The sequence below is a fragment of the Catharus ustulatus genome, chromosome Z (genome assembly GCF_009819885.2).
Source record: "Catharus ustulatus isolate bCatUst1 chromosome Z, bCatUst1.pri.v2, whole genome shotgun sequence".
NCBI lineage: Eukaryota > Metazoa > Chordata > Aves > Passeriformes > Turdidae > Catharus > Catharus ustulatus.
Genome location: NC_046262.2, coordinates 9,404,193 through 9,432,045, shown reverse-complemented (window position 1 = coordinate 9,432,045; position 27,853 = coordinate 9,404,193). Strand labels below are relative to the sequence as shown.

Below are 27,853 nucleotides of genomic sequence, written 5' to 3'. Positions count from 1 at the left end.
TGCAAAATGTACAAAAGGCCACTGCCAAAATCAAGTGGACAAGGTGCTCTTCACATCCTCAGCAACAATAAGAGGATCCCTGAGGGCCACACAATGGAGCTGAGGTTAGACATCAGGTGTAACAGATAAAACTCATCATTCACTATTCCACCAAAAATGCATAACAGGATGGAGGTAGATTGGTTTTCTTAAAACTTTCCAAGGTCTTGTATATCTCAGAAGCTCTTTACTTATTTAGAGACATGCACCCCTGCTAATCTTCACAGGCTCTTACTGCTAAAAATTGGAAACAATATATTTTTCCAACTTTACTGCAAAACAAATGCCCATGTTACAATCTTGGTCAACTCATGGCTAGAAGGAAGGGACTGGATTGCTAAAAATGAAGGATGCAGCAGTTAATGTCCTGATCAGTGGGAGATTCCAGAGATTAAATAAAGAAACCCAAGAATGGCATAGCCCAAGTCCATTACTGCATGGCTTTTGGAGGTCTTACTGTCGTGTGACTTCTGTTTGACTCAGAGGAACAGGAAGCCTCTAATGCAGGATCAAAAGCTAAGAGCAATTTATTCTGTGAGGCAGAATACCTGGAGAAACACAAACACGCTCCTGGAAAGACACAGCAAAAACACAGGTGCAGCTGAGAGTAGAAAAGCATCCTGTGCCAGCTGATGTGGCTGCTAATCCACCTGACTGTTAAAAACATACTCCAGATGTATTTTTTCCCAAAGCAGAATATGTTTTGTGTGAGCTTTCAGCCAGTGGATTCATCCCCTTTCATCCACCACAGTGAAGAGTCCTTCTCCTCAAGAATTCGGTCTTGTTGGTGACAATCCTTGGTCACAGCTGAGAACCCTTCTGAATTTCTCTCTGGTTATTATGAACACCTTCCCATCTACCAGGGCAAGCTGTCATGGATCATCAGTCAGCTGTATTCAAGGTCTCCATGTCAGGTCAGCCCATGATTAAGCAACCTTGTGGCTGCATGTGCTTATCGGTGTACATTTAATTAACACAAAGAGTCTTAACTCGCAGCTCCAGCTGCTGTGCAAGTTGTGCAAGGCCTACCTCCTCCAAAAGTCACATTCAAACAACAGGCAGCCATCCCACATGCAGACAGGCACACAGAGCCAGAAGTGGGAAATTTGCTGGCTGTGGGCAACGATTTCGCTCAGGTTGGAGAAAGACCCCCAGTGAAGGAAACGCTATAGGGATAAAGGGGATCTGTGTGTGGGAGGAAATCCTGTTCTTTAAAATAGAAATTGAAAGCTGGCAGAGGTAAAGCCCAAGCAGCAGTGGTGAGGCAGGCCACGAAGGCAAAGCAGGTCACAGGAGATGGCTGACAAATGTGCCAAGCTTGGATTCGTCGGGCAGACTGAAACAGGGCTCAGCCTCCTGTGAGACAGATGAAAGAGCTGGGGCAGACCACTCCACACATTCCCCATGGAGACATTTTGGCACTTCAGGAATTCCTGGAATCCCTGGTGTGTGTCTCTGGCACCGCAGAGACTACCAGAGAATAGTCTGGAAGGCTATTCTAGGTTGAAGAACTATTAGGAAACTATCAAGAAACATCCAGCAAAGAGGTGCTTAAGGACAACAAACAAGACAAGGACAACACACACTCCAGACACAATCCAGTCAGAGGAACAAGAACATGCCAGGGTGGAAAGAGCCCTACAGGAGCCCTCAGGAGCTCTGTAATATATGATGATACACAGAGCCTTGGCTGAGGCCTCATAATAAGCAGCCACCACAGTGACTCAGAGAGCTCTTTGTTGGCTGGACATGGGACAGCAGCAGGAAGGAACAGAATAACTGAGGAGCAGGAAGCCCCTGATGAAGGTCTGACTGCCCAGAGCACGTTACTGGAGAAACAGAAACATGCTTTTCATCTCCATGACGTCCTTCCATGTCCGGACAATTCTGAAGCCTGTGCTCTCAACACACGCCTAAGAAAGCACTCCATCCTGTGCACACACCCAGCCTGTGGGTCTCAAAGAGAGAAGACCAGCCAAAAGGTAGGAGGGCAAGGATGATGGAGTAATGGAGATACAACAGACCAAGCCAGAAGCCAAGCATCTGCTCTGCTCTCTCACTCGTTCTCAATGCAACAGCCAGGGAAAATGCTTGGTCATGATGTTTGAACAGAACCTGCTTTCCATCCCTGGGAACATCTGCCAGAATTAGTAATCTCATATCAGAGGAGGTGAAGCATAGAGTGTCCAACAGCTCTTGCAACCCTTTTTAGCAATTTTCACATGCCTGCTGCTTTCACAGCAACCCTCTTTCAGCTTAAAATAAATGCAGCCCTTCTGAAAGTGCTCAAAGGCTACAGAACCACAGAATCATTTAGGTTGGAAAAGAACTCTAAGATCATCAAGTCCAGCTGTAACCATCCAGCCCTTCCTCTACAAAGCCAGAAACTGGAACTGACGTATCTGGGGATGCAAACATGGGGGGGACAAGGAGCTATAAAGGGGGATTTATGCTGTCATCCTGAATTCCAGCATCTGAAAGATCTCTGTCCATGACACTGCTGCTATCAACTCAGAGCAAACAGCTTTGCCCCTGTATTTGCAGCCAGAGGACATCTCACCTCTTTCTCCTCTCCTGTGTGTGAGGCTTCATGCATTAAGCTGTGTAACTAAGCAGTGGGTGCTCTACTCCCACAAGGGCTTCTACATCCCATATGCGACCAGGCCAGAGCAGAGCCACATTATCCATCTGCAAGAGGCATTAGCTCTTTCTTCAGACAGGGCTTCTTTGAGCATGAACCCCTCAAGACGCATGAACCCCTTTTTGTGAGCTATGTGAGCACAAGGACTCAGTGAGGTCTGCTGCCTTCCACGGAGGTCTCCTGCCTTCCAGCACACAGCATGATGCTGCTGCAGCGTGATAGCAGTTGAATTGCATAACCAGCATAGAACCTGACCAACAACAAGCAAAACCCAGCCTGAGGGGAACAAACCACAGCTCCAGCTTCACAGTGAGATGGTGCACCCTGCTCTGGCTGCACAGCTCAAGGAGCGAGGCTCCCCAAATGTCTCTGCTGTGTGGTCCACTTCTCAGTTATAGACACCAACTACACCATAAACAGGGCAGAATTTGGGATAAAGTTCTCATTTATATGGATGCCAAGAATGTCAAAGAGCCACAGCCATAATGTAACACAAAGATTTAATATCCTTTCCCCAGTTAAACTGTACTCAAGATAAACCTAAATCAGAACCAGAATGCCTCCAAAACCCATTCTACAGCCCAAAACCTTTAATGAGGCAGCAAGTTTTGGCCACCAGCAGGGACCTGGCAGCAGGCTAGATTAAAGCCAGATTAAATTTCCTGTCCCTCTCATTAGACTCAGCGATAATACTCAGAACACACAGGGAAAGCCCAGTGGCAAATAACCTAATTATAAGTGGAAGTCTCACACTTTCTTGGTGATCAGCACATCTGCTGAAGCTGAGGGTCACAGCCCTGTGTAGTCAGCAGGACAGCAAGAGGAGAAAAACATGGGAAGCTGTTCTGGACCCCCTCCTGCTGCCCCCCACCAAGGGTCCAACACTGCTCTCTGTGGAAGATTCCCAACACTTTGGCTGAAATGACGCCAGCACTTGGGCAGGGCTTGGTGTTATTTTTAACACTTGCTCACATAACTCTTTGGATGAATCCTGGGAAGAGCTTGTCACCAAAATAGTACACTGTGGGCACTATTTATACACCCACTGGCAGCACTGCAGGATATGCTGGGGAAAGCTAGAGCACCCCTTTATCCTCCTCACAGGGATACAGCGGGACCCTAAAACATGGTTTTCTGTTTGGGGTAGTCCTCAGAAGGAGGACTGGAGGAGGCCTGGTATCCCTGCCTGTCCTGCTGAGGAGACAGGCTCCTGTCCATATGGGAGGGAAGCCCAGGTGCATTAGGCTTGGGGAAGATGGATGGCTGAGCGCACATCCCAGCTGCTGTGGACTAAAAAAGGAACAGTTGTGCCTAAACACAGAAAATGCTGATGCCTTCCTATTTTATCTCTCCTTGGCTGCAGCAGGGAAATCCACCAGGGATTGGGTTTCTTGGTGATCACCTCTTTTCCCAATGTGGCAGTAGTAAAGGTGTGCAGGGGTGGGGGAAGGTGAAGTGCTAAATGTCAGCAGGGTGCACTGGAAAGGAGGCACCAGACTAACAAGACTGACTGTCCTTTATCCCTAGGGACAGCAGCAGCCTCAGGCCTTTCCATATCAAAACAGTGTGCCCTAAAGCACTAAAGGAAAAAAAAATCAAAAGCAAACCACCCTTTTGAGACTATTCAAGGAAAAGAGGCTCTTCCCTTGTCTGATTTTCTGGGTTAAAAATAACTTCTCTAAAGTCATTTCCGAGCCTACCGAACTTCCTTGATTTTTGTCTTCAGAGAGTTTCTCCTCCCGCCCCCTTTCTCCCAAGACACATCAGACTGCCCTCTACTCTCACATCTCCTGGAGAAGCAGGTGACAAGACCTGAAGAACATCTACAGGATGCTGCATGAGAACAGACAAGATAGAGAAGATAAGAATCCATCTTGAAGCAGAAAGGTTTGATTTTTCCAGTACATAGGTAAAAATAAAATGGATATACACATCTTCTTTCTCTGCAGGAGAGAGAGGCTACAGGCTGAGCAGCATACTGACTGTCTATCAGAGCTACAGAACAACGCAAAATAAACCCACTGATTGACACATGCTGTACAGGGGCAGGAGTGGCCACATCACTTTCAGCAGAACAAACAGAAGGGATCAGCTCCTACCTTGCCACACAGAACCACCCCAGGACGTGGGCTCGCCTCACCACAGCTGGAAGCCGAGTGCAGCAGCACTGGCATGAGAAGCACAGCAGGGACACAGCATGCAGAGCCAGCGATAATCCAGAGCAAACCCAGCTTGTCCCCGTGCCGGCCCAGGGATCAGCGAGCCGTGCTGCAGGAGTCTCCACCGGCTGCTCCCCTGTTGATGCAGGATGGCGGGCAACAGGCAAGATGACAAGGCACTTCTTCCAGACAGGAGCTGGAATTCCTCCTGCTGGCAGCCACTGCCCCCCCTCAGGCACAGCGGTGCCAGGGTCTCACTCAGGGAGCGTGTGGGCAGGAGAGGAGCGAGGGCCAGACTGCTAATGAAAGCCCCAGTGCAAATACAGATGCACACAGGAGAGGGCTATGGCAGAAATGCAGCTCGTGTTACACAGAGCCATTTACAGCAGGCACAGCGAGCGTGGCAGGGCTGTGCGGGATGGATGCTCTGCCTGCCTGCTCGGACAGGGGCTGGGAGGGGAAGCCATGGGGTGAAGTGACCACCAGCGACGGGAGACCCCAATTCCACACTCTCCATCAGATCCTAAGCTCCATCTGCACTACACCCCAGCAAATGCAAACTGATCCAACTTCCCGTCCTGCCCCCCAGCAGGGACATCCCCAGCCCCATCTGTCTCTGTGTGCAGAGCACCACAGCAGCCCACCACACCAGGGAGAAAAGCTGATTGGAGCGTTGCTATATTCACCTGCTAGGACCCACTCCTGTTGTCCAGGCTCTGGGTCTCCACATCTTCGAGACTCACCCCTCTCCCCAGTTCAACATCTTTGTACCTCCTGTCAGGATTCTTCTTTCCCTGCCATCTGAGGGTAATTTACAAACTGTACTGCAGCTGCATTTGCAGCAGACACAGAACATGGGGGATAGGGACTAGGTTGGCATCACAGTCTATTCTGAATTGGAAGGCACCCACAAGGATCATCAAGTCCAACCCTTAAGTGAATGTCCCATTTAGGGGTCAAAGCCACAACCTTGGTATTATTAGCACCATGCTCTAACCAGCTGAGCTCACCTCACAGTTAAGAAGCAAGGTGTCAAAGGGTTCAGGGTCCTTCCCTCCACTGTGCCTTCAACTAAAACCAGCAGCAGAGGAGAGGTTTGCTGGTTTCAACCACTGCCCGTTAAATGAGCCTTGGGAGATCTTAGGGAGAGGCTGGGAAGGAGTTTCAGGACATTCCATAGCACAGCAGGCACTGCCTACATGCCTTTGGCCAGGCAGGAATACAGCTTCAGACCAGTGACCTCTGGGTGAAACTGGCAGGGAAGAACAAGGAGTTCCTGAACTCCTCGAGCAACTGTGGCTTGTAAGGATGTGGGGGACCTCCAGCTCAGTGGTGTAAAACCTCAAGAAGACCACTTCCCTGCTCGGTGCCTCAGTTTCCCCCCGTGAAAAACAAGGAGCATAACACTTACCAAGCTGCTGTGGATGTTGTAAAGTTAACTTCGTGATGGGACAGCCTGCAGGCAGGAATGTGCATTCTGTGGGACTCTCTTCCCACCCATACAGCAGAGATTCCGTGTGGCTTCTCTCAACATACAAGATACCACTTGCAGCTTTCTTCACCCTCAGCACAGCAGGTACACTGCAAGGACAGGGATCCCCATTACCCCCAAAATCTGGAGCATCAGTGCCTCTACCAGCTGTGCCCAGGCCATTTGCCAGGCAGGAATGCCGTGCACCAACCCAGCCTCAGCCGAGCTGTCAAAGCAGCGGAAGGGCTGAGGCTGCACTGCTCTGGAATTCCAGAAACGCACAAACACCCTGTCAGCCTGCACCAGGAATGACTCCTCCCTGCCCCGGACCAGGCTGAATCACTGGAAATACCAAAACAACTATGAGGTCACGTTCCCTGAACAAAGAACTGGAGCCAGATATAGCTGCATGGAGAAGTGTGCTAAAAAGGGACTCGGTGTAGGGGCTGGGGGCTCTGGCAGACAGGCACCATGGGCATTTGTCTCGTTTAAAAACAGCTTGAGACTTTTTTTCTTCTCTGTAGGGAGCAGCGAATTGGCTTTAAAACTCTTTGTCCATCCCACTGAAAGAGGCACAAACATTCTAATGTTTATGACTTCAAGGAACAGGGTAGAAGTAAAATTATGACTGGATTTTGAGTCCAGTGTTCCCAAAATCTCACTGTGATATGATCATCAGGCTTAACCAGTGAAGAATCCCCTTGCAGCAAACTGAACAGAAGACAAAAAATAATGTCCATTACTGCTTTTTGCTTTTGCTACAGCCTCATCCAGCTTCCACAAAAACAAACACAAAAAAACCCACAAAACCCCTAACAACAACAAAACAAACAAACAAACAAACAAACAAAAACCCCAAAACAACAACCAAACAAAATAATAATAAAGAAACTAAACAAAAAAAATAAACATTGATTTGATAAGTTTTCAACATGATGAGCAGCAAGTAACAGTGGCTTCTGTTAATGCTTCTAAAATGAGTACTTCATTAACAGCAAATAGACTTTTCACGGCTTTGCAGTTCCAAACTTTCACAGTTCTCTGTGGAGGAAGACTGGAGACATTCTGCTATTTAGACTGGGAAGGAAATTGCAACATAAGACTTGGAAAGGATAAAGGAATTCACAATAGAATTTGCAATAGCCTGTTCTTTCCCCTTTCCGTAGGACAAGAAATTTGGATGGATAACACCACCACCCACAGTTCTGTGAATAAGAGGCTCTAAGAATCCAGACTTTGTTCCATCAGGACATAAACCATATCTTAGTCATAAACCAAGAAAGAAAATGCCAAGCATGTCACCTGCCTGGCAGGACAGTGCTCACTGGGCTGGCACACCCTGCAACAACCACAGCAGTGCCCGGCACACCGCGCCAGCTGATGGGCCATGCCTGCATCACGCCCTTCTCCTGACACCCCATCCAGATTTGCTAATAAAAGGGATAAGAAAATCTGTGGTGAGTTGTGCAAGACTGCCACAGGAGAGTGGTGGGAACAGAAGTGCTCAAAACCTGATCAGTTAATTTTCACCTCACTGTTCCAGCACACTCTGGTAACCAGAACCACTTCAGTGGGTTACACCACAAATTCTTCTGGTCCAGTGCCCTTTCCCTGACAACATGGCACTGGCACATAAAAATCACAAAGTGATTTCACTGAGTGCAATCAGAGTGATCTCCCCTAAGGACACATTCTTCCAGCCTGCAACAATCAGGAACTCCTAGAGCTGGAGGTCACACACTGACCATCACGTTTCACAGACACTGAAACACATCTCTGCCATTGAGGTGTCTGGTTCCTTTTGGAATCTGTGTGTATTTTCAGTCTTCATGTCATCTCGTAGCAACATGTTCTACAAATCAACTGTGTTGAAAAAGGATTTCCTCAGGCTCCTGTGTAATAAATTATTTTGCTGGATGCGCTTCCTCTGCGCTGTGAGAAATAGCAAAGTTTATTAAGGTCAGTCTTTACTCAACTTCTGCCTACTGAACACTATATTACAGACATTTGCTCTTTCCCAGCATCATCTACTTTTTCTTGTTTAATCTCTCTTCCTACAGAAGCTATCCCAGTCCTTTAATCATTCCCATTCCACTTTTCTCTATCATTTCCAGGTCTACATTACTCTTTCTGAAAGAGGGTGACCAGGTGATATGTGATACTCAAGATGCAGCCACAACATGTATATAAAAGAACATATACCAGCAAATTTTGTTTCCAGTGTTTTTTGGCTGCAGCCAAACATTTAGTTGATGTGCTCAGATAAAAGTCCACAGTGACTCCGAACAGTTTGTTGTGGGCAGTGAGGAACTGTTTACAGATCACCATTACATGTGGTATTTATCAGCATGATCTCCCATTTGCCGTTTTATCATGCTAATAGTTCTGCAAGATGCTCCTGTAATTCCTCAAGGAGTTTTCAAACCAACCACCCCGACTAACCCTAATATAATTTAATTTTCTAATCACCAGAAAATTATAGTCTTCACTAGCTCTTCCACACCACGGCTAGATGTGTTGCACAGGGACCCCTGTGGGACCAGGCACTGCAGGTATCAGAGCTCTGATGCCCTGCAAAGCACAGCATTGGACAAGGAGTGCTCCAAACACAGCGACCAGCAATGCTACAAAATCTTTTAGGTCCCTTCCAACCCAAACCATTCTACATTTCCTTACCTCCAGGGAACCTGTGAAAAAATAAAGCTTTAATTGAAGATATGATTCAGCACCATCATCATTCTGCCAAGGATCCCTGACAGAACCTGCATTATTGGATGGCTGAGACACATGCTCATCCATGGCTCCACTGAGGGAAGTGCAGAGTCCACATCAATGCCTAAGGACTACAAATATGCTCACCAAACACTCACCCCTTCTCACAAGAGATGTGAATCGTGGAAACCATAATTCCAAGTCGAGACAAACACACACAAGAAAGAGAAGAGGAGGCAGAGAAACTGTGGGCTTCAGGTGAGCAGCAGGTATCACCAGCAAAACCTCAATCAGGCTTCATGTTTCAGAATCGGAAGAACAGGGACCTAGCATCAGCAAGCCTCAGAAAACACCCTGCTATGAGTGCAGAGCAGTGGTGAAGAACTGGGAATTAAGTATTCAGTGGAAGGCAGATTACAAAAGGCAAAAAAGAACTGGGGGCAGCCAGCCTCCCTGTACATCTGTGAGGGACACTACAAGCAGCAAAACTCTTCACAACCAAGTTTAACCTGAAGTACTCCAAGGTGAGTTAGCAAACCAGCAGGCTCTGATGCCTGGCGCACCTGCAGCAGAGGTTACCACAGGAAAGACCATCAGGTAGTTACAACTACATACAGCATCTTCATTTCATGTATTCCCAGAGCTCAAAGCCCGGGGATGGAGTGGAAAAGGGTGAAGGACCACTTCATCTAACCCTCACCTGTTCTGTACAAAATACTGCTCACAATCCCAGAAGGGAGACAGAAATGAGGTTTAAATAAACTATAAGCTCTATGCAATATCATGGTTTGGGACATTACATTCTCCAGCTCACATTTAAAAAAAGAACAGATTATTCCTGCACATTGTCCATTGAACACTGCCCTGTCAACAGATGCATTGATCCATTCAAAAGGCAACACAACCAAGTAAGGAAAATGCAGGATACCAGGAATCCTGTGCAGGAAAATGTGTCAGACAGCATCTGCCGCCACAGCAAAACCTGAACCAGAAGCAGAACTGCAGAAAGACTACTACACAGCCACAAACCAGGCTTGCACCTTCTGAATATTATTCTATGATCCCTTATCCACAGCCTGAAGGTTTCTGAGGGATGACTGCCAGGAGGTAAAGAAGCCTCTGAAGCAGCTGCTCTAGGTGTTGCTGTCTAAGACAAAAGGATGCAAACCCACTGCTGCCATCAAAAGGTCACCAGACTGGAACCCTGCCCAGCAGCTTCTACAAAGCACAGTAACTAGGAAACTTTCAGCCTGCAATTTTTCAACATGAGAGTACAAATTAGTTTTCTAAATACAGACCTGCACTCTGCATGGAATGAATGGCCTGGATGCCCGCAGGGCTGATGGAGGTAAGCACTTGATGACACAAAAGCCTTCAGTTTAAAATCCAGGGCAGCTACTGACTCCCTGAGTCACCTTGGTGTGCATACTTCAGGCCCCAGCTCCCCGGTGAATGAGGACACATTGGTACTCCCTGCCTCTCAGAGCAGCCAGTAAAGCTTAAAACATCTCAGGACCCCTGCCACAAATCCCAAAGTTAAGCGAGGCAAACAGGATTGCTCATCATATACAGAAGCCAGGCTTCTTTCATGAAGTGCCTGATTCGGATGTGAAGGCAGGATGCAGCCAGTAACAAAGATTGGCCTTCCCTGGAGACACACTGCTCAGATCAGACAGTGCTGTGTTTGTGGGGTGACCTGTGGGGCTGGCGATGGCACCTGCAGGCCTGGCCCAGCCTTGCACTCAGGTCTGACAACAAACAAAGAATTCAGCAGCACAGCCCTCACCAGAGCACACGCAGCTCCCCCAAAGCCAGGCACGATGCTCTCAGAGAACCTACAAAAACCGAGCATTTGGGTCATATGCTTTCCTAATTCACAGGAAGCCTGGCCCAGCTCCGAAAACCCACAACATCTCTTGGTGTCGAGGGTGGGGACTGGAAAAGTCGAGATCCATTTATAGCTGAAAAGTCTGGCAGAGGGCTCAGCGTTGTTTGGAAAAGCAGGAGCTGACAGCTCAGTACAGTCAGCTCCACCCAACCGGAGAGGAGAGGCAGGCTGGGGAAAGTGACAGGGGTATGGAAACCTCTTCCCTTCAAACCGGGAGCGATGGGAGAGAGGTGGCTTCCCTATACTGCCAGAAAGAGAAAAAAACACTCTCTACTTCTAAATTAATTAATTAATTAATTAATTAATATAATTAATTATATTATAATTAATTAATTATAAAAAGCAGGGCAGCAGAAGACTAGCTTTGGAAAAACTGAGGAGTAGCTGTGCTGCAGATATGGCACAAGGACTCAGAGGTCAAGCCCAGGCTGCAGGGCTCTGTGCCCTTCTTTTGAGTCCTTCACCACACCCAGCCCTGCCTCAAACACAGACCTTTATCACAGGGACAGGGACAGGGACAGGGACAGGGACAGGGACAGGGACAGGGCTGTCTGGGAGCTGTGGCTGGGAACTCAGCCCCACACTTACTGCTGGGAGAAATGGCAGCTCCCTCACTCCAGCATATTTACATCAGCCAACACATCAGCAGATGCAGCCAAACGTCCTTGCCAGCCCTCATGGAAAAAGCTTGGCCCTGAGGACAAGGCACCAGTTTAAAGCATCAGCATGCGCAGACTTATCCTGTGATGACTTCAGCTCCTCCCCATGTTGTCAGGCATGAAAGGAGAAGTATTTACGTAGCTAACCTAATTTAGCTAACAATTGTGCATATTTGTAATAAATAGGAAAAATAACTACTAAAACTGTGTTAAAGAACACAGAGATGATGAGGCTGTAAGAAAAGCAAACACAATTTAGGCAAGGCAGTGAAATACCAGAGCTATTGTATAGGCACTGATAAAAGAAGCATCATGCAAAAAAATTCTGGTCACCCACATTTAAAAATTATAAACTCAAATGAGCAGGTGCAGAAAAGGCCTGAGGGAAACAGAAAACCTATCAAACAAGAAGAAACTTAAGAGCCTGGCTTGTTTAGCCCGGCCAAATGTAGGCAGAGAGCGGATAGGATTGCTGTCTAAATATATCACAGGAGACAAACAAAACTGCTGAAGCAAAAGTATAAAGCTGGCATGACAACAAGAGAATAAATGCAGTGAACACATTTAGGTTAAAAATTAGAGAGAGAGAAAAATCAACCCTTAGGACAGGAAGCTTTCCAACTGGAATACCTGGATTTAGGATGAATTTTATCAGAAGTCTGATGGGGTTAGGGGACACAGTGCATGTGCCCACAGATATCCAAGAGGGCCTTTATGCTCCTGTTTTTGCTCCAGCTAGTAATTAGCACGGGTCATTACTGAGATGTCTCTGTTCATACAACACACTTTGCTGAGTATCCAACTGGAGAGCCCAGGGCAAGCACGTAGCGCTCCTCTGCCCTCCCATTTCCTAAGAGCTGCTCACGAGTAAGGATTTCCAGGCTACAGGTCAGTGGGAGAGAGTTGTGGGGATGCACAGAGCGAGAGCTACCAGGCAGCCTGGAAAGAATGCAGGTGTTGCAGTTTGCAATGGAAAACACCCTTGGGTGCCTCTGTCCAAAACACACCTGCTGCCCCATGGCATTAGGGAGAGAGACTGCTCACCGTCACCCTGTGCATTCGGGGCAGAGAAATGCTCTAAGCTCTCTTCTGCTGCAGTATAAGACAAAGAAAACTCATTATCAAAGAATTACAGAATGGTTTGCTTTGGAAGGGATCTTAAAGACCATCTTGCTCCATCCCCCTGCCATGGGCATGGACACCCTGCACCAGAGCAGGCTGCTCAGAGCCCCATCCAACCTGGCCTTGAGCACCCCCAGGGCTGGGGCATCCACAGCTTCCCTGGGCCTCCTGTTCCAGTGCCTCAGCACCATCTGAGCATTATCATTCTCGACCCCAAACTTCAGCCCAGAGGGGTGGCAAGTATAGGCACAACAGCAAAACAACATTCAAAGTGTGACTATTTATATTATGGAATAATAAGGAGGGGAAAAAGGGAGGGGGTGAAAACAGAATCCAACGTCTATTTCAGGGATTAATTTTTGACATCTCTGTGAAACACGAGAGGTTCGTAAAAGACTAAGTTACAATTTACAGACCCCGCGCAGATGATGACACGCGGTTCGACCTCCGCCGGGGAGCCGAGCAGAGCACCGCGCACACGGGAAGCAGCGACCCCGCTCCTCCCCGCAGGATTCCCGCAGGATCCCCGCACTGTGCCCGCACTGTCCCGCCCTGCCGCCGTCCCTTACCTCTCTCCCGCATCGCTCCGCTGTTTGCAGCCGCTCCCCGGGGCGGGCTCTCCGCGCTGCCCGCCCCCACCCCATCCTCCGCCTAGGGATGGCTGACGTTTCCTCCAAGTTTCCTCTTAAAACATCCCAGCCAGGATGGAAAATTTTGGGAATTTTTGTGCTTTCAGCGTCAGGATACCGGATGAAAAGGGTTGCCGTCTCAGATCCACTGTTCCACAGACTACACCCCCCCTGCACTTCTGGTTTAAACTTGGTACGTCAATTAACAAGAGTGCCAAGGAATCTATCATCCCAATATTCTCTTTTTTATTAAAAAAAGAAAACAAACAACAATTATTTTACAAAATCAGGAGTGATGTAAGACAGACATCACTGCCAGCTGATGTGTTTCAAATGCTGATTGTGTCAAACCACTGACAGAATTGTGTCTGGTGCAAGCTCACCAACAGCTTTATTATCCCCTACATGTTGTAGCCAACATTTTCAAATCCCCTTTTAGCCAGAAGGTGAGTACTTTGCACGTAAACCGTATGAGAAGAGAGGCACAGTGTCAGATAGTCCTTGCTCTGTCAGCACAAGGTCTGCCTCTGGTGCTCTGCAATATATTCTGCTGCATCAGACGCCAGGAACACCTTTGATAGGACTTTCAGTCCACAGACCAATCTGGGTATCATGGGGATGTCTGCTTATCTGCACAAATTCTCCTTTTTCCTCTAACCCAGGGAGGCTGACTGTGAAAAACATAATCCTCATCAGAAAGCCATGATTGTCTCTGCAAAGTGAATGGTAAATCAGGGGGAGGTGACAAGCATTAACTACCACAGCGGTTTCCTCAGCCAGAGTGCAGGCTCTCACTTTACTTAGGTGTCTCCTTCCAGGGGAGATCACCAGATAATTTACTCCTTCCCTAGCATGCAGCTCCCAGACACTGAAGTCTGGATCCAGTCCCAGCTCCAGTTTTTCACTGGCCATGCTGAAATTTAATACCACAGTTTGCAACAAGCCTCCCCAAGCAGCAGGTGCAACAGACTAGTTTGGGTTTTTGTTTTTTTCTTTCTTGCACGTAGTTAAACAGAGGGAGATGAAACCTTCTGTTAGAGCCTAAACAATCTCACGCAGTAATGCTGAAACTGGGACCACAGGGTGTTCCATGAAATGGGGACATGGCTGGCCTCTTGCCATCATACACTGCCTCCACTGACAGCTCAGAGACTCATCGACTGGTTACTGCACAAAAAGTCCGATTCAAATGAAAGAAGGAGTCTAAATTTGTATAACAGAGCTGAAAAAAACCCCAACCTCAACAAAAAAACCCACAAAAACAAACAAAACAAAAAAAACCTAAAACCAGCCAGGGCTTAGTCCTCTGCACAAAAAAGCTGCATTTAGACAGCTCAGCAGTGCTGGCAGGACAGACTCTCATGCTGCCACGCTGGCCTTCCACCTAGTAACCCTGCCGATTATGGAGTTGTAACAAAACAGCAAGCAAATCCCAGTCCCTCAAGATCACCACGTCCCTAGCTGTGTCTGTACGTTTTAGGTCCCTCTGCTGGCAGTCAGACTGGGAGGATTTCCAGCTCTCTACCATCCGTGTTTGACAGATAACCTGTTCCCAAGTAAAATTTGAGCCAGCACAGAAAGAAACACTGCAGCCGTGAAACAAAACACTGCAGAGACTCCTGAGGCCTCATTAAGTTCTTCTGCATCGTGACCACTCTGCTTATCAGGGAGGGTGAGGAAGCCACCAGGTTGTGCTTCGTCCCTTACACTGAGCCCCAGCACCAGTGGAGTAAAGGCTATTTCAGCTGCTTGGCCATTAAATAGCTTTCCTGCCTTCAATAACTCTGGTGTGATCACCAAGCCAGATGTGCACACACCTCATTCTGTTAAGGGGGGCAGATGCCTCATGCTGGCAGCTCAGGTGAGCCCTAACCATGGCACGGGCTTCTCAGGGTCCAGAGTTTGTGGTTTTTTGATCCATAAGGAAGCCTGAAGGCCTTCTGCTCTTTTATTTTAACTTTTAATGAAATGCTGGTGCCCAGTTACAAAACTTGAGAGGGTTCTGAGGACAACAATCCTTTACAAGAGCAGATTTGCAACCCAGATAAATCAGGGCAGGCTCATGAGTGTCAGTTCCTGGTCCCTTGACCAGCTAAGGGTTTCTCCAAGCTTGCAGCACGTCCTGCTGGCAGATGTGGGGAGGGTGGTGTTTGGGTACTGGCCATCTCTTGAGAAAGCAGATTACAGTCAAAAGGCCACAAAATCACACGTTACAAAGATTGTGGATTTGTGGGTTGTGTGGCTGGGCCTAAGGCACACCTGGGGTGAATACTGTCACCCCAGTAATACAGCCCAGAGTGGATTCATGAAGAAAAATGAAGGCACATGACTGAGAAAGACATTGCCAATTCAGCCTTTTCCTCAGACTGGAATTTTCTTTGTTCTGAGGTATATAGTTACAGGGAAGAAAAAAAATAGCACTCTGAACAATCTCAGGGAGCAGTGATGCCTCCCACAGCACGTTCTCTCTTGTGCCAGGGAGGCCCTCTGAAATACCATACAACTCCACGCTCCAACTCACCCTGGCCACCTTCCCTAGCAGCGGCACACATCTTTGGAAAAGAAACTAGAATCAGAGAGTGCACCTGGGTGAAAGGAAAGCCCCAAGACCTTGATTAGGTAGCCTGGAGGGCAGAGCTCTGGGCAGCCACTGGCTCGGTGCCTTGCAGGCAGCACAGCCTCCTCTCCTGACAGCCCTTTACTTTGGTTTGTTCTGTTAATTTTTACAGGGGATGGGGCGGGGGGGGTCATCTTTTTCTTTTTTCTTCTATTCTTTTTGGGGGGGGTTGGGTTTTGGTTTTTTTTGTTTTTGTTACAATCCTTTGTGTTTATATTTGTCACTATTTGGTGAAAATGTTCCTGTTGTGGCAAAAGGTGATTTTGGCCGCATGTTTCTCCCAGACATGATGAGTGCTCCGAAGCCGTGCTGGTGAGCGAAGGCGTAGCCGGAGCGGCGGGTGCTGGTCCGGCGCAGGCGTCGCTTGGGCGAGGGTGGAGGGGGCCTCTTTTTCGCTTCTTTGATCTTCAGCAGGACCTGGAAATCAGAAAACAAGGTGGAAAAAGTGGAAAGTGCATCATTACTCACAAGCACAGTGGAAGAAAAGCAGAGAAAGGGAAACAAAAGCAAGGATCCAAAGGCAAAAATGAGGAAAGGGCATCTTCTATTCTACTCTAAGGTGTTCATGGGAGCATCATCTGTATGTCATAGGAGGGAACGATTTCCATGTATTCCCCACAATCTCTCTGCAGTGCCCTGGTTGGGATATGACTGAAGGACTTTCAGTCAAATCACACAGACTTGAAGGTCATCTCAACAAGTCAAAATTTCAGAAAATAAATAAACATTTAAGAATGGACATATTTAATATAGAAAACAGATTACTAAAGGGGGTTTCTGGTACACAAAAGCTTTTTATGATTATAATGATGGTTGTTTTAGAATTATAGAATCATGGAATGGCTTGGGTTGGAAGGATCATCTCATTCCAACCCTGCTGCCACTATATCAGGTTGATCTTGAGTGCTTGGCCTTGAATGCTTACAGGGATAATAGAGAGATTCTTGTGTTCCTTGGCAGATGGGAAATAAATATTGCACTTTATTTGCAGGTAGTGGGCTTTCTGCTCCCAGGTGGCCACTGAGTTAATCTGATGTCAAGAAGCTTTTCAGAATGTAATGCAGGAGGCTGCTATTGAGAGCCTGTGGTTCAACAGAACCCCCAGCTGCCAGACTGCTGTGCTTCTTGCTTGGCGCAATGGCAGTGGCAGGTGCTTGGCCCCTCTAAACACTAGGCTCTCTACTGCCAGCTGAGGGACTCTGTAGAGCTGGAAACCTACTCCTCTCCTGTGACCATTCACTTCCAAAGGAGGCAGAAAAGTACTTCTGTGCTAGAGAGAGGGGGACACTCAACCTCAGCAGTGAGGCTGGGATCCAGGGTGACAGCTGAGTTTGACTTCTCCTCAGCTGGGCTAAACTCAGCCCTTTTTTACACCCCCAAACTGCCCCAAACTGTGTCCCAAGGACCTCCCTAGTGCTTTGTGTCTTCTCCAGCACCCACCAACCCTCTGTGCAGGGGCTGACAATTCCCCTAGCACATTCTCCTACAGTCAGCGAGAACCTGTGGAGTTCACAGACATCCCGAGGATGACCAGGGAGGGTGTCAACTCAGGGGCTTTCCCCTGGGGCTGTGCTCTGGTACCGGTTCACAGCAGCTCAGTGCAGGGAGAGGAAGGAAGCACGAGGTGGCAGTAGCATTCAGCAAATGCTCCTGTTTGGAAGCGAGCCCAGGGAGCTCTGTGTGCGCTGTTGTTCTTGAGGGGTCCCTTGGCTGCAGGGAACAATGCACTCCCTGCCCACTCCATCACTCCCTGTCTCTCCTCGCCCTGGTGCCCTCATCTTCATATTCCCAGGAATGGGAGGGAAGCTGGTTCCTAGCCATTGGTTACGAAAAGTAGATTCTGAAATAAATTTAAAAATCCCCAGCAAACCTATATTCCCCACTGGAGGGTGAAAGCCTGCAGTCTGCCAGGCCAAAAACTGCACAGTGTCAGGGCAGGAGGAACATGCCACTCCTTTGCCACTGAGCCACACCGCTTAAACCCTGCACCTAAAAATAGTGCAGCTTTCCTGCCTCAGAGCAGTCTAATCCACATCTAAATAATCTCAGCCTTGGTCCCAGCTGCAGATGGTTTGAACCGTGCCAAAACCCCAAATTCAATCCTCCTCCTCTGGGGAGTAAGGGACAGACAGATGGCAGCACTTGCAGCGACAGGGACACGCACTCCAGGTGATGCCAAGCCCATGCAATGAGGCTCCGCAGTGAGCCTAGGCCATGGCAAGCAGGATTTCTGGTTTAATAAGGTATCTCCTTACTCTGTCGCTGGGAGTTGGCTTTAACTGAGCCTTCAGGAATCGAAAGCCCACCACCGGCAGCACGCAGAGGGTGATGCTGAGGAAGATGGCCAGCCACACGTTTGGTTGGCTGAGGGTGTTCCGAGCCGTACCTGGAAAACAAACCCATGATTAAAACATCAAAAGCGGCATCTTCCACCATTATTCCCTGTTGCTCTCTGTGATTTCACAGCACCTGGCAAACAGACCAAAATACAAGGCAGACATCATCTCCAACAGTGAAATCAACTGGCTGCAGAGAGAACTGCAAAGCCGTGTCACTGTCCAAGATGAGCAAAGAAAAATGCAACGTCCAGACATGATTTCAGCAACAACCCAGGTGGGTAAGAGTGAATCTTTTCTCTTTATGAAGAGTCAAATCACAGCAAAGGATTGATATAAACATTCAGGAGATCTTAAGCAGCAGCCCAGGTCTCCCACCTTTGGCCAGGACACTAGTGCAAGGGGAGGAATACTCCTTTCTTGCTTCCCAGCACCATTTCCTAAAGGATATGGAGTACTGGCTCTGTCCAGCAGACAATGGGAATCACAGCCCTTAATGAGAGGAGCATGTTCTGGGGATCTGCACAGACAGCATAGCCTAATGGGGGTACTGGCAGCACCACTGCCATGTGGTGGCATGTCACTGACACCTCCTTTGAAAACAAAGTGCTCACTTCTGGCTTTTACAAAACAGAGGGAATGTAAGACAGATCAAACAGCCTGCAAAACCCTCATTACAGGGCTTAATGATGCTGGTGTTGGCAGTATATTTACTGAACATTTTCTCTTCAGTTGGCCAAATTCTGTTGTAATACAACCTCACTGAAATTCAAGTAAACAAGTTGTCTCAGTCCAGACTAGAAACATTTTCCTTAAAAGTGGTTTCAGACTGGGGCCTTATTAAGTAGCCCTCAGCATCATGGCTTCTTTGACCAATGCAGTAGTAACAGAGCAGCAGATGAGATACCCCTGGCAAGTGAGTTAGAATCATCATAGAATCCTCAAGGTGGGAAGAAACCTTCAAGATCATCCAGTCCAACTGTCCACCTGCCTTGGGAAACTGAACAGACATTCTGTCTTCTCTCACTCAGCATTTTTGATTCTAAAAGCAATCTCAAAGTGGATGCGATTGTCTGCTTGAAAAATATGTTGCAACAACTGACCCACATCTCAGATATTTCTAAGTTGGGTAAGCCCCTTGCTGCTGCAGTGAAGATAAATAAATCAAATTTTTACTGAAAAAGTCAGTTAAAAAATGAAGGAATTGATTAATACAAAAATCTGAGACTTGAAATAAAATGTGTTGGGATTTCAGAAGTAGATACTCATAACAATGTTGTATCTGTATTGCCGATAGATGTGTAAAGCTTTTAAAAACATCTGAATTATTTTGCTTACTTATGTGTTCTTCCTGGTCAAAGTCTCAGGAGATGGACTCATTTTTTTATCTTTCATTTTTTGCATGTGTTCAGAAATCTTTTATGTTAAATAACTGCAATGACCTGGTCACCACTGGTATGTTTTGTTGTTGGGGAATTTGCCATTTTACCTGGCAGAAGGCTCACCATAATCACATGGCATTTTTCTCATGTCTGACTGGATGTTGTACTTCTATGCCTTCCTATGCCAAAGTGTTAACTTATTTACAGAAATCACACATCTACAAATAAGATGCTCCTAGATAGCTGTAAAAATTGGATACCTGGAACCCAAATATAGAAGAGGTGCAGAAAGCATTCCATCCAGCTCATTAGGTTTTTTAAAGGACCATTTCCATGACTGCATGGGAATGTCCACTCTTACACAAGGAAGGGAACATGGGACCCATTCACCTGGATGTATGGGATTCAAAATAAATCCCAGCAACCTTCAGAAATATCCTGGCATTTCTTACAGAAAAGGCAACAATATATCCTGAAATACACATATAAATACTTGGAAACTTTAAGCCCTGCAGTATGTCCATTCTGAGTGCAATCTAGATTTATCACAAGGCTTACCAATGAAGGGAAAGGAGGCTGTGAAGATCAGGTACATGCCGTCACTGTACATGGTGAAGGTGATAGCAAAATAAACAGAAAGGCTGCCCCAGATAAAGAACTGGTTGACAACTGTCCAGTAAGAGGTGTCCAAGCCAATCTGAAAGAAAAGAGCAATGCAGCTATTGTCAGTGCCCTCCTTATTTAGCAGATCTGTGCTGAACACAGCTTGCCCTCTGCTTTGTACATCTTCCCCTGAGAATGATATTCATTCAAGTCTCAAGATATAACAAGTCACAAATCAGAAGGTTCTGGGAAACCATTCAAGGCAGGATTATGACCTTTATTATGATCTTGTTGCCCTCTTCTCAAGCGTTTACTAGTGACCAGTCCTGGAGACAGGACATTGAGGGACTTTAAAGATTATCCTGTTCCAATCCCGCTGCCATTGGCAGGGACACCTTCCACTAGATCAGCTTCCTCAGAGCCCCATCCATCCTGACTTAGAACCCTTCCAGGGATGGGGCAGCCACGGCTTCTCAGGGCAGCTTGTGCCTCACCACCATCACAGGAAGAATTTGTTCATAACGTCTAATCCAAACTCACTCTCATTTCAAAGCCAGTAACTCTTTATTACTACATGCCCTTGTCAGAAGTCTCTCCCCAGCTTTCTTGTGGCTCCTGTAAAAATTGTAAGGCTGCAGTGAGGTCTCCCTGGAGCCTCCCCTTCTGCAGGCAGAACAACCCCAGTGTTCTCAGCCTCCTTAGCAGAAGTGCTCCAGCCCTCTGATCAACTTCATGGCCCTTCTCTGGACTTACTTCAACAGACCCTCATCCTTCTTATGCTGAGGGCCCCAGAGAACACAGTAACTTCAAACGAGTCAGGCTTTATTTTCCCACTCCTAAGCTGTGATGTAGCATTAAAAGTTAGCAGAACAAGCCTGCAAAGACTTCAGACACCAGAAACTATTATCCAGGGAAGTGTGATTGATTGGTTTTCTTTCAAGAAATCTCTCTCATCCTGATAGTACCATCTGAATTTTCTACCACCAAGTCCTAGCTATTTCTTCCAGCAAGTTCAGACTGCGTCACACATACATCATGCACAGGGCCAGGCTGCAGAGACATCTCCATAGTGGAGAACCTATAAATAACTGCCTGATGGCAGACAGACAGTCCTGTGCTTCAAACCCTTCCCACAAAACTAGAACATGTCCCTCTCCATTCTTTGCTTTAACTGATTTGTCTGTTATGACTGCAATCTTCCCAAGGCAAAGACTCTTCTTTCCTGTCACCTTGATCTTTTATGACATAAAAATCTCCTGTTCTGTTGAACTGAGGAGACTAATTTGGTGTCAAGAGAGTTTTTGGCTTTTTTTTTTTTTTTTTTTTGCAAGAATGCAAAATGCAGTAGCAAACGCAATGCTGTCAAGGCCCCAGCTGGCCCTCCAGATGCTGCCATCGTGAAACTACAACTAATTCCTAAAAATATTACCTGGGATGCCTTACCTGTACAGACACCACGATCAGTAAGCAGGTCTGGGCCATCAAAGCGAAGGACTGGTAGTCAGCAATGGCCTTCCCATCACTCCTCATTGTATTGTACATGGCCCCATAGGGGATAAAGAAGAGGATGAGGGAACTGTAGATCCCTTGCAACATGCACTTGACAAAAACCCCCTTGTTAAAGTAGAGGTTTTGCTGGCCAGGCACATATAGCTGAGGGAACAGCATGCTCCAGCGATCATCCACATCCTGAAAGCAGAGAGGACACAGTCAGGTTTGCTGGCAGCTACCCAACCAAACACACAGACCCAGTTAGGGCTGCCATGTCCCTGTGACATGCATTCCCATGAGGAAAGCCATAACACACAATTCACTCAGTTGTGCTTACTGGCATGGCACATCCCATGGTCACCCAGGCATATTTTCCATAATGCATTTTACCTTTCTTGTGCTAGAAACAAAAAATTGACACCTGATAAAATAAGAAAGAATATGCACTTAATCTAAAGCAGACTGTATGGTCTGTTCTCCAGAGAACCTCCCCACACAGGCAAGGTTGTCTGATTTGGATCCCTCAAGTGTCCAGAGTGGAGCACTGAGCCACTGGAAGCAGCTAATTCCTATTTATTTAACTTGCAAAATGCATATAGGAGCAGCTTTATTGCTCCTTTGCCTTGTCAAACAGTAACAATGAGGTTACAATGAAATTTGCGTGAAATTACTGCAGAAAGAATTCACTCAAAAGGCTGAACTTGCAAATTCTAGTTTCAAAGATCCAGTTAATTAATTGTTTTGTCTGGTCATTAGGAAGTCACTTGCCAGGCTTCAAGAAACATGGGTAGAAGGGTATGACTGCTCCAGGGGAGGATTGCAATGGCAGCTGGTGCTGTAGGCAGCAGCCTAACCCAAAAATCTCATCATACACTGAAACCTATAGGTCAAATCAGGGTACAGTAAATTCACGAATACAAGCCGCACTGAGTATAAGCCACATCTCTGGGTGTTGGCAAATATTTCATCTTTTGTCCATAAATAAGCCGCACCTGAGTATAAGCCGCTCTGTCGTTCGCAGCAAGGACCTGCGTGCAACAAAGTTGCCAAATAGTAACAGAACGGCGGCAGGGCGTGGTTTACTGGTTCAGCTAAGGCTGTGCAGGCTCAGCCCACTCAGGGCTGCTGATGGGGCCAGGTGGCCCAGCCCGGCGCTGCCGCTCGGCGGGGCCGCTCGGGGCCAGCTGCCGCTGCTGCCACTGGGCTCGGTCACCCCGGCCCGGCGCTGCCCCGTGGTGGCAGGCAGGGACGGAGCCCCCCCCGCTCCCGTGGCAGCGGGCGGGAACAGAGCCTGCCTGCTCCTGCCGTGGCGGGCAGGGACAGGATCCCCCCGCTTACCCCACGGGACGCGGGGATGGTGGCGCGGGGCCCCCCTGTCTCTCCCCCGTGCTGCGGGAGAGGAGGGAAGGAGACAGCTCTCCTGCCTCTCTCCCCGCCCCCCGTGCTGCCTGCAGGGAGCCAGGCTTCACCTGCGGCGCATCAGAGTAACAATTTGTAACAATCGCAAAATGCCGGCTTTTACGGGCAAGTTGCTCGACTCGGCACCTCGGTTTCCACTTCTGGGGGTGGAAATGTCAGAAAATTATTCGCATATTAGCCACTCCTGAGTATTAGCTGCATTTCTGGTGTGGGAGCCACATTTTAGTCAAAATGGTGTGGCTTGTATTCGTGAAATAACTGTAATCTTATTTATCTCAACTCCCTGTTACTCACAGGATATCTAAACATAAATCATATGACTAGGAGGGAATACATCTTTTCTCTGGTGCATCTTTTTTGTGATCCAAGTTCTCTCTGTCAGGGTATTATTTCAAGAGTTTCCCCAGTAGGTAGCCAAAAGGTCAGCTGCTTTTGCTTCATGGAACCAGCTCAAAGCACCTGGAGACAAAACCCCTATGAATAAAATGCCCCAAAGTGATGACAGAAACAGTACCTGATCAAAGAGACTCATTCCTAGCACTGGGAGAGAGGTGTATACCAAATTGTAAAGTGTAATGAACCACTCATCGTAGACAGTCTGGGGAAAAAAGCAAAAACCAAGCAAGTGAAGTTAGCAAAAAGCTGTGTTTTCCATTTCTTTGAAAGTATATGCAATTACTTGCTGCAGCACCTTTGAGATGTTACTGAGACAAAAGGGAGGAGATGAGTCAAGCTCAGCATCCCTAAACAGGGGAAGGATCACATTATGCTGGCCCAGTTTGCTCAGCACCCCTTGCTGGCTGCAGCCAGAGCAGGATCCCTCTGCACCGCCCTGAACCCCCAGTCCCTGGATATCTGCATTCCCCACGCCTGTGTTTAGTTGGAGGCTGGTTTGCCATGAACCAGCACCCGTTTTTTCACTCTAGATGTGCTCCTCTTGCAAGCTCCTGATGCCCACAGGCATCTCAGGGTTAAACTGCTTGCTCCAAATATGTTAACTACAAGGTCTGCACCAAACTCTGTGTCATCAACTGATGGTTGTAATCACTTTGAATACTTTTGAAAATCTTGCAAGTGGCATATGTGCTTTGTAATGTACCTAAATACTGGAAAAGGTTTAGATTGGATATTAGGAAAGAATTCTTCATTGAAAGGGTGGTCAGTGTTTAAAAAACGTGGATGTCGCTCTGGGGGCATGGTTTAGTGGTGAACATGGCAGTGTTGGGTTCATGGTTGGACTCTATGATCTTGGAGGTCTTTTCCAACCTTAATAATTATATGATTCTATAATATATATATATTTTGTCCCCAGGCATCCATCATCCAGCAGCACCACAATGGAGACAGCAATATCTGCTTTATACCCAGCTGAAGAAGACAGACCTGCGTTTCAGTGAGATGGGAGAAATGGTTTAGTTTATTTCCTTGTAAAATAAAATTCCAGATACTTTGCCTGAAAACACTAGATATAGACTTACAGAATGGTTTTGGTTGGAAGAGTGCTGTAAAATTCATCTAAACCGACCTCCCTTCAATCAGCACAGACATCTTCAACTAGGTCAGGTTGCTCAGAGCGCATCCAACCTGACCTGGAATGTTTCCAGGAAGAGGGCATCAACCACCTCTCAGGGCAACTTCTGTCGGTGTTTTACAAACTTCATTGTAAAAAAATTCTTCATTGTATCAATCTAAGCTTAGTTCAAAATCATTACCCTTTGTCGTATTGCAATAGGGCCTGCTAAGAAGTTCCTCTACAGCTCTCTTGTAGCACTTTCAGGTACTGAAAAGTGCTCTAAGATCTCCCTGAAGCTTTTTCATCTGCCAGCTGAACCAGCCCTCGTCCCCCAGCCTGTCTTCACAGCAGTGGTGCTGCCCTCTGACCATCTCCACGCCCCTGACAAAACCAAAGCTGGACCTACCTGTGCTGAGAAGCCAGAGAAGAAGCCATACCAGAAATGCACCAAGGTGAAGGCAAAATTCTTGTAGAAGAAGTACTTGAGGAACTTGCACATGCGGATGTAGGACCAGCGCCCGTGGACCAAGAGCAGGCGCTGCAGGTAGCGGAACTGCGCGAAGGAGAAGTCGCTGGACAGGACCGCCTGCATCCCCTCCTGGCCACTGATGCCAACCCCAATGTGGGCAGCTGCAACAATGATCACGTCATTACACAAAGAGTTTTCACTGCCCTGCTTTTAAAATTAGTTACCCTGCACTGAACACCATAAAAACACCTTCATAAAAAGTCAGAATGAAAAGTTATTAAAAAAACAAAAAAATTTTGATGCACTAATTCTTTCAGTAGCACTATGATTTTGGCTCTGTGATACATTTACCTTAAGTGAGCTTTTATTATTTGAATGAAATTATAGTTTCAGTGACAGTTTATGATTTTTTTTCTGAATGCTTTCCAGAAGCATGAATACTGTTATTCATAACAGCTGCTGTTATGAAACAATAACTTTAATTTATATTGACATGTGACTTTTATTTACATGCATGCATGTTCTTCCAGCCTTAAAACATCATCCCAGACAGGCAAAATCTTCAAAACATTTTAAAGTTTCTCAAAAACTGTGCTGAAAGGCAGATTGTAGCCTTTTTATGTTTCCTGGGCTTCATTAGTTCAATCAAATAATTAGATAGAAGAGTCACATTTTTTTAATGGTAACTTGCATCTATTAAATATGGACATAAGTTTAATGTGACAGCTAATTATACAGCTTTAACTAATGAATACAATCTTAATGGCTGAAGGTTGGTTAGATTCAGAGGTTTCTACTGAACTGAATTGATAAAATCCCAGTCTCAATCCTCTTGTGGGGGGAGTGGGTTAGTTTCTAATTATTATGTACACTTTAACTTTCTTCTCCTTTCTTTGCTGACTGCCTGACTTATCTCCCTTGAAGCTCTCTACTTACCCTTTTCTTTCTTAATTAAAAGGCTCCAGTTAATCAAGTCTTGCAAATTAACACAAGGAAGATTAGCAATAGGTCTTTCTGAATAATCTTAATTTAATTATACCTAGTTAGGACTTTTTTTTCATAAATTCACTGAGGTAATGCAGCATCAAATGATGCTCAAGGATGGAGAGGCCTGGAAGCCCATAATCTGTAACTCAAGGGAGACAATTAACAAACAGCTCTGACACAAAGAAATGCTGAAAAAAACCACCCCACATAATATTATACAGAATATTTACAGGCACAAAGATTTTATTTCTGCTTTGAGTCAGGCCCTCTGTGGTATAAACTGTTTGCTATATACATTGCCCTTGTGATGGTGGTTGTGCAGACACACTGACACATCACAGCCCATGTGGGCTTTTCACAGAATCATAGAGTCATGTAGGTTGGAAAAGACCCGTGAGATCATTGAGACCAACCATTCTGTCCATTCTAAGGTAGAAACAAAAAACAGGCACTTAGTGCAACCTTAGCTCCTGAAGGAGCTCAGTGTGACCCAGAAGGCAGGAGAGACAGCTAATCTGTAGTGTGAATGCTCTGTAGAGATCTGCCAAAATTTGGGACACAGACACTTGTTTCTATGAAGAAGGTGGCACAGGAGGCACTCAGACATGTGTTCCTGCTGCTAGCCCACCTCAGAGAGCAAATACCTCTTTGAGTCAGTCTGCTACAGCATGCTGGCTGTTGGCCATCACTCACTTTTGATCATGCTGACATCGTTGGCACCGTCTCCAATGGCCAGGGTCACAGCCTTCTTGTACTTCTTCACCAGCTCTACCACCTGAGCCTTCTGCAGGGGAGTCACCCTGCAGCAGATCACCACTTTGCACATGCAGGCAGTTCTCACCAGCTCCAGCTCCAGGTTCCCTTCCAGCGCGTAAGCCTGGACAGGAGGAAAGATAATGTTCAGGGCAGGCTTGCAGCAACTCCTGGCCTGACAAAGAGGGAGCAGCAAGGTGGCCACAACAGCTGAGCCAGCCTCTTACACTCACTCATGTGATTGAATCCATCCAACCAGTCACAAGAGCACCCACGCTGCACATCATGCCATGCACCCTACACCTACAAGCTTGCACTTTGGGTATGCACCACATCTGGATATGCACCATAGCTGGATATGAACAACACCTGGGTATGCACAACAGCTGGGTGTGCACAACAGCTGGATATGTACCACAGCTGTTCTGGCTGATGTAACCTGACAGAGGGCAGAAGTGTCAAACACCAAGAGCAGGAAGCTGCTGCAGTGCCTGAGACAGCCTTGTGTATCTCCATGTGAGAGAGTCTCTGCTCATCCCTCTTGGATTACTATTTAAGCTCTGGGAGATAAATAGGAAAGATTTCAATTAGTTAAGTGCTTAATTTAAAAAAATACATGTAAAAAGCTAAGCTCAGGTGGGCATGACAAAGCAAAACACAAAACTAGGGAGAAGGCTGCTTTACTCTGAGTGCTGACCTTTTAAATCAGTCAGCTGTGCTATTTCTATTTGAGAAGCACTGAGATAATTGGATGTCTAGTTACCCCTCCAGCTCTGCAAGAGGAGGAGGGAGCGCTGTGAGCTTTTCATATTTCTTTCAGATCATGCTTTTTGGCTCTGTTCTTTGTTGTCTCTTTTTAGCAGACATATATGGAAGGAATCTACAAGACTCACTCCTGCTCAGAGCCATGACAGCAGGCCCACTGCCCTGCCTGTGTAAGGCAAACAGTCACATATTCTTTCT

At 46.9% G+C, this 27,853-nt stretch overlaps 2 protein-coding genes across 3 annotated transcripts in view; both read right to left on the bottom strand.

Annotated features, from left to right (window-relative positions):
- RUSC2 (RUN and SH3 domain containing 2) overlaps nucleotides 1-13,347 on the bottom strand; it is a 57,036-nt gene extending 43,689 nt beyond the window's left edge. Inside the window, exons 1-2 of one of the 2 annotated variants that reach the window (XM_033085175.2) lie at nucleotides 13,261-13,347; nucleotides 6,251-6,420 (exon numbers count right to left, since the gene is read on the bottom strand). The gene's annotated coding sequence lies outside the window, so the exon portion shown is untranslated. Of the gene's footprint in view, nucleotides 1-4,779; nucleotides 4,892-6,250; nucleotides 6,421-13,260 lie in introns of those variants that run through there. The other variant, XM_033085177.2, reaches the window with a different exon arrangement.
- A 2,318-nt stretch (nucleotides 13,348-15,665) lies between these two features.
- Nucleotides 15,666-27,853, bottom strand: part of LOC117010580 (phospholipid-transporting ATPase ID-like) — a 70,146-nt gene continuing 57,958 nt past the window's right edge. The window contains exons 22-28 of the mRNA XM_033085182.1: nucleotides 26,831-27,014; nucleotides 25,088-25,311; nucleotides 23,683-23,766; nucleotides 21,702-21,947; nucleotides 20,214-20,352; nucleotides 18,193-18,323; nucleotides 15,666-16,354 (exon numbers count right to left, since the gene is read on the bottom strand). Coding sequence (XP_032941073.1) covers nucleotides 16,133-16,354; nucleotides 18,193-18,323; nucleotides 20,214-20,352; nucleotides 21,702-21,947; nucleotides 23,683-23,766; nucleotides 25,088-25,311; nucleotides 26,831-27,014 — 1,230 coding nt within the window. The 3' untranslated portion in view covers nucleotides 15,666-16,132. The remainder of the gene's footprint in view (nucleotides 16,355-18,192; nucleotides 18,324-20,213; nucleotides 20,353-21,701; nucleotides 21,948-23,682; nucleotides 23,767-25,087; nucleotides 25,312-26,830; nucleotides 27,015-27,853) is intronic.